At 40.9% G+C, this 12,609-nt stretch overlaps 1 protein-coding gene across 1 annotated transcript in view; it reads left to right on the top strand.

Annotated features, from left to right (window-relative positions):
* The window catches only part of LOC110395616 (ALK tyrosine kinase receptor-like), a 159,574-nt gene that overhangs the window by 146,522 nt on the left and 443 nt on the right, over nucleotides 1-12,609 (top strand). Inside the window, exons 6-7 of the mRNA XM_021390228.1 lie at nucleotides 8,771-8,902; nucleotides 10,344-10,444. Of these exons, the coding sequence (XP_021245903.1) occupies nucleotides 8,771-8,902; nucleotides 10,344-10,444 (233 nt within the window). The remainder of the gene's footprint in view (nucleotides 1-8,770; nucleotides 8,903-10,343; nucleotides 10,445-12,609) is intronic.

Raw genomic sequence — 12,609 nt, 5'->3', positions numbered from 1 at the left:
GAGGCAATTATTCTCAGTTTAGTTTTCGTGTGTGACAGCTAGAGCAGGGGTCAAACTTGGTGAAGTAATTCAAACAAACTTTGTGGATATGGGTGACATCTAGACTAAAAGACCTTTGATGTTTTTGGAATAAACTTAACATAGCAGTGATACACAACTCCTAGCAAATTTCACACTTGATTTCTTTGCTGCTAACAAAGAAATAAAGTAAAAGATCATATTGGTTTGGAGAACAGTGGTTTGGCCTGGGACCATCTGGGAAATTAGTTACAAGCTTGGAGTGATAGGACCCTACTTTGTGCCAGAAATTGTTACAGTTTGACGTAGTATGTGCTGAGTGGATATTAAATTCACTTTCATAGAATTAGTGTCATTGCTGCTGACCTGTAGCTGCTTAGAACTAAGGATGCTTCCTATTACTGGTATCAAAATGTTCTTTTTGCCTAAGAGCATTAAAACAGGCCTCTTAAAACAGAATCATGGAATGGTTAGGGTTAGAAGAGACTTCTGCGTCAATCTGATCCAACCCCTGCCGAGGCAGGGCCACCCAGAGCAGGTTGCCCAGATCCATGTCCATGCAGCTTTTGAACAAGGAGAAGACTCCACAACGTCTCTGGGCCAGTCCCAGTGCTCCAGCACCTCCACAGCACAGAAGTGCTTTCTGATGTTTAGATAGAACTTCCTGTGTTCCAGCTTGTGCCCATTGCCTCTTGTCCTGGTACTGGGCACTACTGAAGAGCCTGTTTCCAATCTTCTTTGCAGCCTCCCTTCAGGGATTTATAGATATCAATAAGATCCTCTCTTAACCTCTTTGCCAGACTGAACAGCCCTAACTTTCTCAGCCTTTCCTTCTAGGAGAGGTGCTCTAGCTTTGATCATTTTGATACTCAGATCTGATAGTGGTATTTCTATTTTCTACACTTAAATTGAAAATACTTACAAAATTATGATAATCGTAGAATCTTAGAATGGGTAAGGCTGGAGGAGACTTTGAAGATCATCTAGTTCCAATGAGTAATGGGTAGGTATAATGCATTTTCGTGTCATTGGAAGTACAGAGGCATATTATTTACTCTTATTGAAAATGGATTGGTTATATGTCCAGATAGATGGTTATGTTCTTAAATGGTTCTGCCTTGTGAGTGTAATCCTATCTGTGTCAGTGGGAACAGCAGAGCTCCTTTGGTGGAGTTGGGCTAATCATGGATGCAAACTAAATACGATCATAGGACAGAGCAGATCTAAAAGAATGTGACTCTAGTTTTGCAGTGCATGAGGATGTGTTTGGCTGCCTTTTAGCCATAAGCGCAGCATTCATCCATAGCCACTAACATAAAGCAGTATAGTACATTTATGTCAGCAAAGGATTTACTGAAAATACAGAAAAGGTAAGAAGTGGAAGATATTTATCCAATTATTTAGCAGAACACTTCCCAGCTTGAGAAGACCGCACAGCTTGTTTTCAACCCCATGTGCTGGCAGTGTGACTTGTTGCTTCCAGCCAAAAGGCCCAAAAGACACAATTTTCCACTACAAGCAACAAAAAAGAAAGGCTTGCCTTAGCTTGTAAGAGCTTGGGCTGTGTTCATACACTTAAAACCTGCTCAGTTTTGTTGCTGATTGCTCTGCTTCTGTCTCTGTGTTGTGTTGAATGTTATTGGCGTAAAACTTCTTACTCAAAACAGAAAAATGATCAAATGTTTTAGATGTCAGTTACACCTGCATGGCAGCCCAACACAAAATACATGTAATCTTTCAGCATTTCAGTAGTTGCTGTAGTCCTGAGTAACATGGATATTTTCATCAGCTTTCTGCGGGTGTGGCAAGAAGTGATGCCAATACATAGGGCAGGAAAAGGGGTTTCCCAAGAACTTCTCCCTACAAGAAAGAGCTGTCAGAAAAATGTGTAGCCATGCATGCAACCAAAAAGAGAGTTTTTCAAATTACCCTTAACCAAAGGCTTCCAACTTCAGGCTTCAAAAACATGTTGTTAGTTTTTTTTCCTTTCACAGCCTTTCAGCTGCTTACAGTAATTCTTTTTTTCCATTTCCTCTTTCTTTTTTTTTCTTGTCTTTTCCTTTCTTTTCTTTTCTTTTTTTTTTCTTTTTTTTTCTTGTCTTCTTATCATTTGATTCTTATTCCTTTCTTAACTGAAAAACTCCCTAAACCTGCTGTTTGTTAACATCTTTTTAATTATCAGTGGCCAATGAAAAGTCACGGTGCTTGTTCTGCAAGCAACCAATTAGTCTTTGTAGAAAGCATAAAATCAGACAGGGATGACCCCTGGAGATGTTGCTATGTTGCTGTTTGAGTCATCATCAAATAGGCTCATAGGGGAAAAAGACAGCTTCAAAGAGGCAGATGTAGAGATAGATGCTGAACCATGTTGATTTGAGATCAGTCTTACAGATCTAACAGACTGATAGAAATGCCCCACTGGAAATTATTCTGCAGAAGCATACTTTGCAGATGTATGTTAAGACTTCAGACAGTGGTGGTCTTATGTTTTTGCTAGTAAATTCCTGATTATGAATCATAACTTACTGAAAAGAAAAAAAAAAACAGATGAAAAGACAGATTCTTTACTAATACAGTTTGGCAGAGCTCTGCATTACTAAAGAGGAGAATTTGTTTTAGTAGTTTTGTACTTATTAGGTAACAGTATCTTGGATTTTGGTTCAAGAATCTTTTGTTGCAGGGCAGTAAGTCTGGAGAAGAATGAAAGTTTTACTAAAACAAAAGCGCATACAATTTTGTTTAGTCTAAAACTCTCGTAGAATCACCAAGGTTGGAAAAGGCCTCCAAGATCATCCAGTCCAACCATCCACCTACCACTAATATTTCCCACTAAACCGTGCCCCTCAGTACAACATCTAAACGTTTCTTGAACACCTCCACGGACGGTGACTTTCTTATTTTTTGGCTCAGGTTCACTAGAAACATTCAGCCTGGGAAAATATTGGTTGATCAAGCAGAGCATGTAGGAAATTTGTGGATGTATTAAAAAAAAAAAAAAAAAGTAAGAATGAAAGTGTTGGTAGTATGTTTTTTATCTGGAGACCCAGATCTTAAAGGATTCACCGAGAGTGGCAAACCCAGGACTGATTTTTTCTTCTGTCTAAATGAATTTGAACCTGTATTTCTGATTTCCGTGGTAAGTTTCCAACGCAGTGTGGTCTGGAATATAGAGTTTGGAAGAAAAACGGTTATTCAGTCTCTCCTGGTCTTGCTCTTCCACACTATATAAATGTTACTTGCAAGAAGGACTGAAAGGAATGTCCTCTGCCTTTCAGATGAATCTTATAGCCACTGGGCTATAGAGTAATTTTCACTCTTAGCCTCACTGAATATTTAAGAATGTTAAACAAATTGGAATAACGTTAATAGATTGTCTCGCTCCAATTTACAGGAGGGAGAAGGGGTTCTTTAATATATGTATACCCGATGGCGAGATTAAGACACAACGGGTCAAATGTTAGCCCGACCAGTTTATTACAAATCCTAGTAGCTTAGGGAGATGGGGAAGGGAAGGTGGGCAATAGAAAAGAGATAAAAAAAAAAAAAAGCAAGGAGTCTTTATAGAAAGCAAGAGAGATAGTCACCACCAGGGATCCAGCGTTGTTTGTAGCGCCGACGTTGATCTTCTTGAGTGATGGGTCATCAGGGCTTGTTGTTCGGTTGCCAACCATTTTGGTTGACGACCCCTTTGGTCGACGACGGCTTTGGTCGACGACCACCTCCAACAGCAGTACGAACTTATTTATAAGTCCAAATTGGTCGAGTCAGCTCTCTTTGGAGTGACAGTTAGTGGTTGAGTCAGCTCTCTCTGGAGTGGCAGCTTCTGGCTTTGGGATCTCAGCAGAAAACCCATCTTCCGGGCCTTGCCAGCAGATAAGAGGGAGCAGGGAGGTGCCCACCCGCATCCTGCTTTTCACAGGATACGATGGTATCATTCCCCAGTCTCACATACCAAGCTGGCGCTACTTGGTCACAGGCCAGATCTTCCGCCAGTAAACACTCCTGAGCACACTCTTCCTGGGGCTAACAGCCCTGAAGGAAATGCTTTCGAATGTTCACACGGTGATGTTGATTGCCACACGGCGACACCCACCATTTGCCTCCTTGGTAAGTAAGTTAGAGTCTTATCACAAAACATACCTCAGAAAGCAAGCTTTGAGCCAAAAGAAAAGAAGGGTTCAGACATAGATGAGGTAACAAAGACTAGTATCTGGTTACGTTAGGAGTGACTCAAACCATTCTGTGTAGTCAGATAAGTAAATAAACATCTGTCAAGAGTCAGATGACAGGTAGAATAGGAGCCTGTAAAGTTTGAATTTGAGATAGCATGAGCAAGTGGCAAAAAAAAGCACAGATAATTCTAGAGGAGCCAGTTTACTTTCCAGGCAAAAAACGGCGGACTCATATATATCCTACAGATAGGTACAGCCCAGCAGAATCCCCCTGTAAACAAAATGAAAAAGCAACCTGTTGCATTGCTGTCCTCTTAAGGTTCCCGTCTTGTATACGCACATCCTTTTGCTCCTTTCTTGATCAAAAGCTGCACTTTTAGCAATGAATTTTGATTTCTGGCAGTTCTGAACTTAGCAATGCTTTCCATCATTAAAGGAAAATTCTTGTTGACTGTATTGAAATGTGTTTTCCCTTTCTATACTTCATTTATGATAGAATTTGGTAGACAGCTTTGCTAGCACAGAGACAGCCATTGAAAACAAGCTCACATTTAAGATTAATGTGCTTCTTTAAACTGTTCGAGTAGATGCCTTCTGAGACTTTTTCCTACATTTAGAAATGGTCTGTACAAAAACTGAGTAATCTTTTATGGTTTTGTCCTTTATAATATAGGTCTGGAACTTCACTCAAAACTTTGAACTGTAGTAGCACCTTATTGATTTGCCCCTGGTTTTGAGTCAAGAGCCAAGCAATAATGAACCTGCTCCATCTGCTTCATAAATTATTCCAGTTGCTAGTTTGTTTTTACCCTTAAAGGATGAAAAAAATTGAGGTAAAGGTTGTTGTTGTTAGTTTGGGTTTTTTTAAAACAGACAGAACCACTTGAGTTTAACTACATCTCAGGCAAAATCATTTGGAAGGCTTGAAATTACTTGGTTAAAAAATGTTTAATAACCTTCAGCTTCTTTGTTTCTCAAAGAAAAGCAGGGACTTGCATTCTCACAGTGCTTCAGTCTGATTGGATTACTCTATTCTCTGTCCCAAATCCACAAGCTGCCTCTTGATTTTAGGGAGTTCTAAACCTTTTGAAGTTTCTTTCACCAATGATAATACCCAACATGACCTGCTGTTTCAGTAGGTATAATGACTGCCCCATTTTACTTGTTTTTACAGTAAAGTCTGTTTAGCTTTCCTTCATCAGTGCAGTGTGTACACTAATGCAAGTTTGAAGTATGAACATTCAAAACATTCAAAGTAGATGCTGACAGAGGACTGCTAGCCAAAGTGCTCTTTGTGAAGCAGCTATACATACAGCACTTAGGAATCCACGTATTTAAAGTAAGAAGGAGCAGCGAGGAATGCTGCACCGGTGCATGAGACCTCTGAAAATTCATAAAAGATTAATTTGTGGAGGAGCAATCAAATTTCTGGGGAAGTAATAGGTTCTTATTTGTACCCTTACTTCTTCATGTACAGTGAGCTTTTTCTGGCCTCCAGGCAGGGATTATTACTTAGACTCCTCCTGCTGCTCTGACTTCTTTACGTCAACCTAGATAACGTAGGGCTGTGAAAGGAATTCAGCTGGACACCAAGCCAAGCTGTTTCAGTAGGAATTCAGGGCACATCATAATTTGTCATTTTCTTTGGATCTCAGCCTCAGGCAGCACAATGCAATATAATCAAATTCTGTAGAGGGGTAAAGCACAAGGAAGCAACTTTCAGCTTAACAGCTCTACATTTAAAGACTAGGCTGAATGAATTGGGGATTTTTTTTTAAAGGAAAGACTTGAAAAAGCTTCAACTTTCAGTGTGGGTTTTGATCTTTTCATAACAAATTTGGGTGACTGTGGAAAATAAAAACAATGAAACATACCTCTTACCTGTTTGTTAGGTTCCAGGTTCAGATTTGGACCTACTGAAAAGCCATAGATGAGAGATTTGTTTCAGTCGCCCCTGTGAAGCGAGTTGTGATTCAGGCTCCTAGAAATATTCCTGGTCTAGACAATGCAGTTATGTTCCCTAGCTCTCAGGGTAGTCCAAGAGAATGAATATAACACTGACAACAAATTGTCTGTTGAGATCTGTACTTGCAGTCCACAAAGCTAATTGTATCCTGGGCTGCATCAAAAGAAGCGCAGAAAGTCGAAGGATATGTTTCTCCCTCTCTTCTGCTCCCATGAGAACACACCTGCAGTGCTATGTTCAGCTCCGGAGCCCCCAGCACAAGAAAGATGTGGAGCTGCTGGAGCAGGTCCAGAGGAGGCCATGAAGATGCTCAGAGGGCTGGAGCACCTCTCCTATGGAAACATACTCAGAGAGCTGGGCTTGTTCAGCTTGAAGAAGGGAAAGCTCTGGGGAAACCTTATTATGACCTTCCAGTACTTAAAAGGGGATTATAGGAAGGGTGGGGAGGGATTCTTTATCGGGGAATGTAGTGATAGGACAAGATATAACAGCTTAGGTTAGATGTTAGGAAGAAATTCTTTGCTCAGAAGACGGTGTGGCCCTGGCACTGCTGCCCAGAGCTGTGGGTGCACCATCCCTGGGGGTGCCCAAAGCCAGGTTGGATGGGCCCTGGGCAGCCTGAGTTGGTGATGGGCAGCCCTGCCCATGGCAGGGGTTGGGGCTGGGAGGGCTTTGAGGTCCCTTCCAACTCAAACCATTCTGTGATTCTATGTATAGATGAGAGCTGAGGCCCTGTGAAAAGGAATGTAATTGACCTACAATCTCACACAGACAGTTCTGGTGATATTTAAACATCTTGAGTTATCTGGGGTGCGGATACTGATTCCTTATTGTCTGGTTCCCACTTTATAGACAGAAAGCTTCAGAGGGAAAAGTTCTTCATGTTCATGAGTTCAGGAGCCTCCTCTTCTCATAGGGAAGCTAATGAAATTCCTGGCATCACCTCACCAGCAGATTCTCTAGCTTTAGGAGCTTGTAGTTTATCCTACTTTTTGTAAGTTAAGAATTTTTTTACTCTGACTTTGACAAACAGTTGAAAGGGAAAAACTAATTTCCCGGATATGTGGTTTTATAATGTGTTTACACATTAAATTTATTTTTATCTTGCAATTTCGAACGGACTTCTGGTTCCATTTTCTTTTCTTTCAAGAAAAAAAGAAAAACAACAAAGACAGTTCTAGGGGATGTTTAGGGGTACAGAGAAGGAGAAATAAATATAGGCTAAACTGCTAGCACGGATTAGAGTACATAACAGCGTAAAAGCTGTGGGAAGTCAGGAATATCACCATCCCTTTTATATAGCTACATCTGAACATCCCAGCACTTTTTCTAGCTTACTGGAAGGAAGAACACCCCCACACTGAGCACCTGTGTTCAGGGGCTTTATGCTGACACACCCAAGGACTGGTTTGTCTATACTGAAGGATAAAAGCAGTCATGAATCTTCTTTACGTCTATTCTGGCATCTTTGATGCGTAATGTAACTCTGTATTTAAAGTGCGCCTTTTTTTCCCAGGCTAGCTTTTCCCATAAAAGCCAGTTTGTGCCCTTTTTACTGCTGGAAAGCTTTCCCATACCTGGCAGAGTTGTCTACTCTGGGCAGCTACACCCTGGGCACAAACTCTGTATTACAGATTGCGAGTTATTCACTGAAAGTGAAAATCATGTTGTAGTGGTGGTGATTTTTACGTGGCATTTTACAAGGCTCGTTTTCTCTGAGGTTACTTAATAAGGTCAGAATCTGCCATCATACTGAAGAAGAGAAATGCAAAGGTAGAACCTATCAGCAGTAGAAATTAGGCACTGTGCTTTTATTAAAGATGATGGAAAATATGGTTTTGTAAGTTTTCAGGGAAATGAGTGAATTGCAGCACAGTGGAGCATTTTCACCTGTGGCAGTGTAAGTATGCCTCAGATGTGCTTTATACGTTCTGTAAGAATTTGGAACAGAGGAGATGGAGAGGTATGAAGTCATGTGCTGCTTTGAACGTGATGATTGTTACTTTAAAACTGGTTAATTTAAAGGCAAAGAGCTAATCTGTCTTTATTGTTTGGAGCTGGAAACTTGCCTGAAATCCAAAGCCAGCGACAGAATGAGTGGGCTTCAAATCCTGAAAGTATAGCTTAAAATAAACTATTTTCATCCATTCATCTCACCGAACAGATCCGCAGATGCAGAAACTGAAGCACAAAAGGGTTTAGTGCTTTACCTGAGATGTCATTAGAGGCAGCTCTCACAAAGGAGAGAGGTCACTGTGCTGAGCTGGGCTGGCTACAGACATGAAGGGGGAAGCATGTTAGGAATTATCATTATCGAAGATTACCCCTGCGGTAGAGGCCAGATAAAGACCTGAACACCCCATGCTGTGTACTGAAATATGTCTTCTTCCTTGAGTTTGTCTGGAGGGAGACACTTAGTCACAGTCCTGGGGTTGCCTCTCTTACCACTATCTCTGTGGTTAGGCTCATGCATGACTCCACATAAAAAGCAGCTGTGGGGTTTCCTGCATGTCCTGTGCAACCCTGTCAGAATAGTCAGCTTTTTGTGTGCCCATACGTCTCATCCACAGCTCATCTGGGTTCTTCTGTAAGTGCGTTTCTCTCCATCTTGCAGGAAAACTTCCCTCTGGCTTTTACTGTTCATTTGAAGAAGGGGACTGTGGCTGGATGGAGAGCTCATCTGTGTCCCGTGCTTCTCCGTGGAGAATCGGGAGCCCAGAGTACAACCGTTTTCCTTCAGTAGTAGGTATGTAAAAGTAAATAGTGCATAAAATGGACAGCAGAGAGCAAAAAAAAAAAGATAAGCAAATAGTGGGGAGGTGGAATAAAACACAAGGCGTGTTTTCTTGTGCACTTACAGATTCAGCCATCAGAGAAACAAAAACCATCTTTCTGCTATCTGTGCTTTGAGCAAAACCATCCTGCTCTCTTCCTGTCTTTAGGAAGAGGCTGGTACCTCAGGTTTCCAAGACTGATACCAGAGAGTAGTCATGACTCCCTCTAGACAGCTTCCCATGAAGCATTCATCTGTGTGCTCCTCCATCTTACTGAACTGTTTGTTGTTTTTTCTAAATTTCTGATTTACTTTTTCATGTTTTGTTTTTTTTTCCCTTCACACTTCCAAATTTTCCTTCTCTTGCTCTATTGTCCCTTGAGTTCCACTTTTATGTATAACTACTGTGTACTTGCTTTCTCTACCCAAATCCTAGGACTTCCAATCCTTCTCATGCAAACCATTGTAGGTTTATACCCTGGGCATTGAACTACTGCTGGTTGAGTATTGGTATGCAGGCTGCCTGGCAAGATAAGATAAGATTTTTCCTAATGCAATAATGTAAATCATTGAAAGCATTTATTGTTGAGGCACAGAGGATCTTAATAGGATACAATAACAGCAGAGTTAATGGTGTATAATCTCAACATTGGTTTACAAAGTTACATCCATTGTTAAACATAAAGGGTGAGATTCTCTACTTTGGTGCGAACTGATAGAGACTGTAGTGCAGCTATTCTGATTTATGCCACCTGATGGCTCAGCCCACAGTATTGCAGACCACAAATGAATTGAAGCATAGGTAAACAAGAAATCAAAGGACCAGAAAGAGGTTACTATGGAGAGATGGCAATAAAATGCTGATGATTCACGATCTATCTATGCTGTAGAGGCAATTTCAGTGTAAGCTCAAATAACTAAGATCCAAGTAGTGGTACCTTCCTGAGCTGCAGGGCAGAACTGAAATACTGCAATATATACTTCTTGGTCTAGAACTGTCAAGGAAGAATTCCAGTGTTACTACTGCTCTTGTTCCTCTGGTTTCAAAAAATGTTTAAAGTAGCCTTAATATTGCTGTCTTGTTATTTTATTGCCATTGTTTGGTTTTGTTTTGACCAAGATGAAGATTTGTTTCCAAGTTTGTTTGTTTTTTTGTGTGTTGAAAAAGGTGCTAAATCACCCTTGCAAGAAAGATAAATTTGAAGTTGTGGAGGAATAGAAGATAGCTGTAGGAGGAAGGTAGTCAGGCTGCCCAATGAGTAGGTGAAGCTGCTTCCCTACAAAATTGAAAAATATATTTTTCTGTCTGACATCCTGCTGTAGTAGGAGCCAGCTTACATAGGCTTTAAGAAAGTTTCACAAAAACCAGAAAGTGAGTTCTGTAGTTTGACCTTCTTCCTGCTCTTTTATCTAGATTATGCACTGATCCTTGACACCAGCAAAGTACCAGCAGGAGCAGATACTGTAATGACCAGCACTACATTTCCAACCCCTTTGAGGAACTCTCCCTGTGAGGCAAGTCATAATGTTTTCTTCTGCACTTTACAAAGCTTTTTACTATGCCTGACTTGGGTTTTCAAATATAGGCACTAGATAAGTAGCCCAGTAGCCACTCTCTCTATGGTTTATCTTTGAAATATACTTACTTAATGTTCCAGTGTGCAAAGAAAAGATGTGGTTATCTGCTTGAAATGCCACAAAATGTATACTGAAAAGCTTGGTATGTCTTGCCCCGATTGTATGACCTCACATGATGTAGCAGCAGTTTTCATAATTGGATGTATGAGCTGAGGTAGGACAGCCAGCATTGCATAAATGCAGAGAAGAGGAAGCTTGCTGCTTTGTATTTGCTAGATCCAAGAAAGAATAGCAACTCAGAAAATACAGTGCATGCTTCCTCTAGCACAGCTGGGATTCAAGCTGGCAGGTCTTCATCAAGTTGCACCTCAAACCTGCCACTCCTCACAGAGGCCATGTTCTTAGGAGCGCTTGAGTTACCAGCAGTGCAGATAAATTCATACAGAATGGGCCAGATTCATACTCACACAGAAAATCTGTTAATTGTCATAAGGCATCAACTTGACCAAGTATATCAATATTTGCTAGATAGTCACGCACAAGTAGTTGTCATTTCTAAATCAGTTGTATTTAACTCTTAAACTTCTGCTTAGAGAAGGATATCATTTCCATCTTTTTATCTGGTCTATAGCTTCACAGATTATATCATCACTGATAGTATTTATGGCTAATGATTTTGAGTCACACATCTTGATTGCTCATCCTGAGCTTCTGGATCCTGGAGCAGGATTGCTTGGGGAAATTGATTCTTACAACAGACAAAAAAAAATCAGACCCTCCCTCTTCCACTGATTTAAAATGCAGAAATGACAAAAAGGGGTGCATAAGAAAATCCTCTGAAATTAAAATATTTGGGAGGAGTGTTTCTTTTGCTTAAAGCTTGGTTTGATTCGCTTCTGTTCTGTATCTCAGTACATACAGTGAAGCACATCTGTGTTTGCTCTCTTGATATATTCATGTCCTCCTTCTTTAGGAAATACATTCTACCTTGTTTTTCCTCCCTTCTGTGACAAAGGCATATGCAGGTTCTGAATATTTTAAGACCTTGTTCTGCTGTGGACCAGCAATAGCAAGTGTTTTTCATCATCTACCTGACACAGGAAGCAGAGTGAATGATTTCCCAATATGTTTATATTTTTACCTTGTGTATACAACAGTACAAATAATTAAGCTTGCCATCAGGGGAGAAGCTGTCATGTATTTCATCTGCTCACATGCCATCCCACCTCCGTCACTCCCCTTGGCACTAAAAAGGCATCCAGACACATCCAGCATTGCAGCTGTTGGTAATATAGAGTAAAGGAGTTTGGCAAGGGTTTTTGTCCCTTGTCTTTTCATATAGTGTAAAAGCTGCTCTTCTCAATGAGCCCCTGGTGGCTTTGAATTCTATTTTACTGGAACAATCTTTCTGTGAGAGAATAATTTGATTCCACTTTTCAATACAAGAGGAGAAAGGAGATACTCCCCCACACACACATTCTTCCCGTAGGTGCCAACAAGCTCCTATACAGTGAAGTAAAGGTTAGAAAAGGGACTGTGAAAATACCACAGTCCTATCCTGTATTTTTTTCACCCTAAATCACTTCCCAACTGAACTGACTCAAGGTCGGGCACTAAAAGATGACTTTTCTTCTCCCTGTGAGTGCTGACAGCTCCACCTGGCATATCACAAACAGGGCATGTTCTTTGGCAACTGAAATCCCACTGACAAAGTTCACTCGTGATTCATATGATAAAGGGATCTGAGCAGCTGTGTGCAGATTAGATCCATTTATTCTTCTGCAGTCATATCAAGTCATAAACCTGCCCTCACTCTTGTATTTGATACAGCTTACATGCTCCTTTAGGTATCTGCCTGCTCTCCTTGCACGTTCACTTTGATAGTGGTTAGTTCTGACAGCTTGTTTCAGTCCATCCAGATGGATTTTCCTTGGAATCACAGGTGCCACCAACACATGTAAGTGATGGAGGCTTTCCTCGGGCTGGTCATTTCATTTCCCTCCTTCTTGTTGTATCTAATGTCTACCCCACCGTCAGCACAGCCAGCTCAGTTGAACTCCTGCTGGTGGGGTTGAATGCAGTGCCCCACCTGCAGTTTGCTC

This window comes from Numida meleagris, chromosome 3 (assembly GCF_002078875.1).
Source record: "Numida meleagris isolate 19003 breed g44 Domestic line chromosome 3, NumMel1.0, whole genome shotgun sequence".
Classification (NCBI taxonomy): domain Eukaryota; kingdom Metazoa; phylum Chordata; class Aves; order Galliformes; family Numididae; genus Numida; species Numida meleagris.
This window is presented reverse-complemented; position numbering and strand designations above follow the sequence as displayed.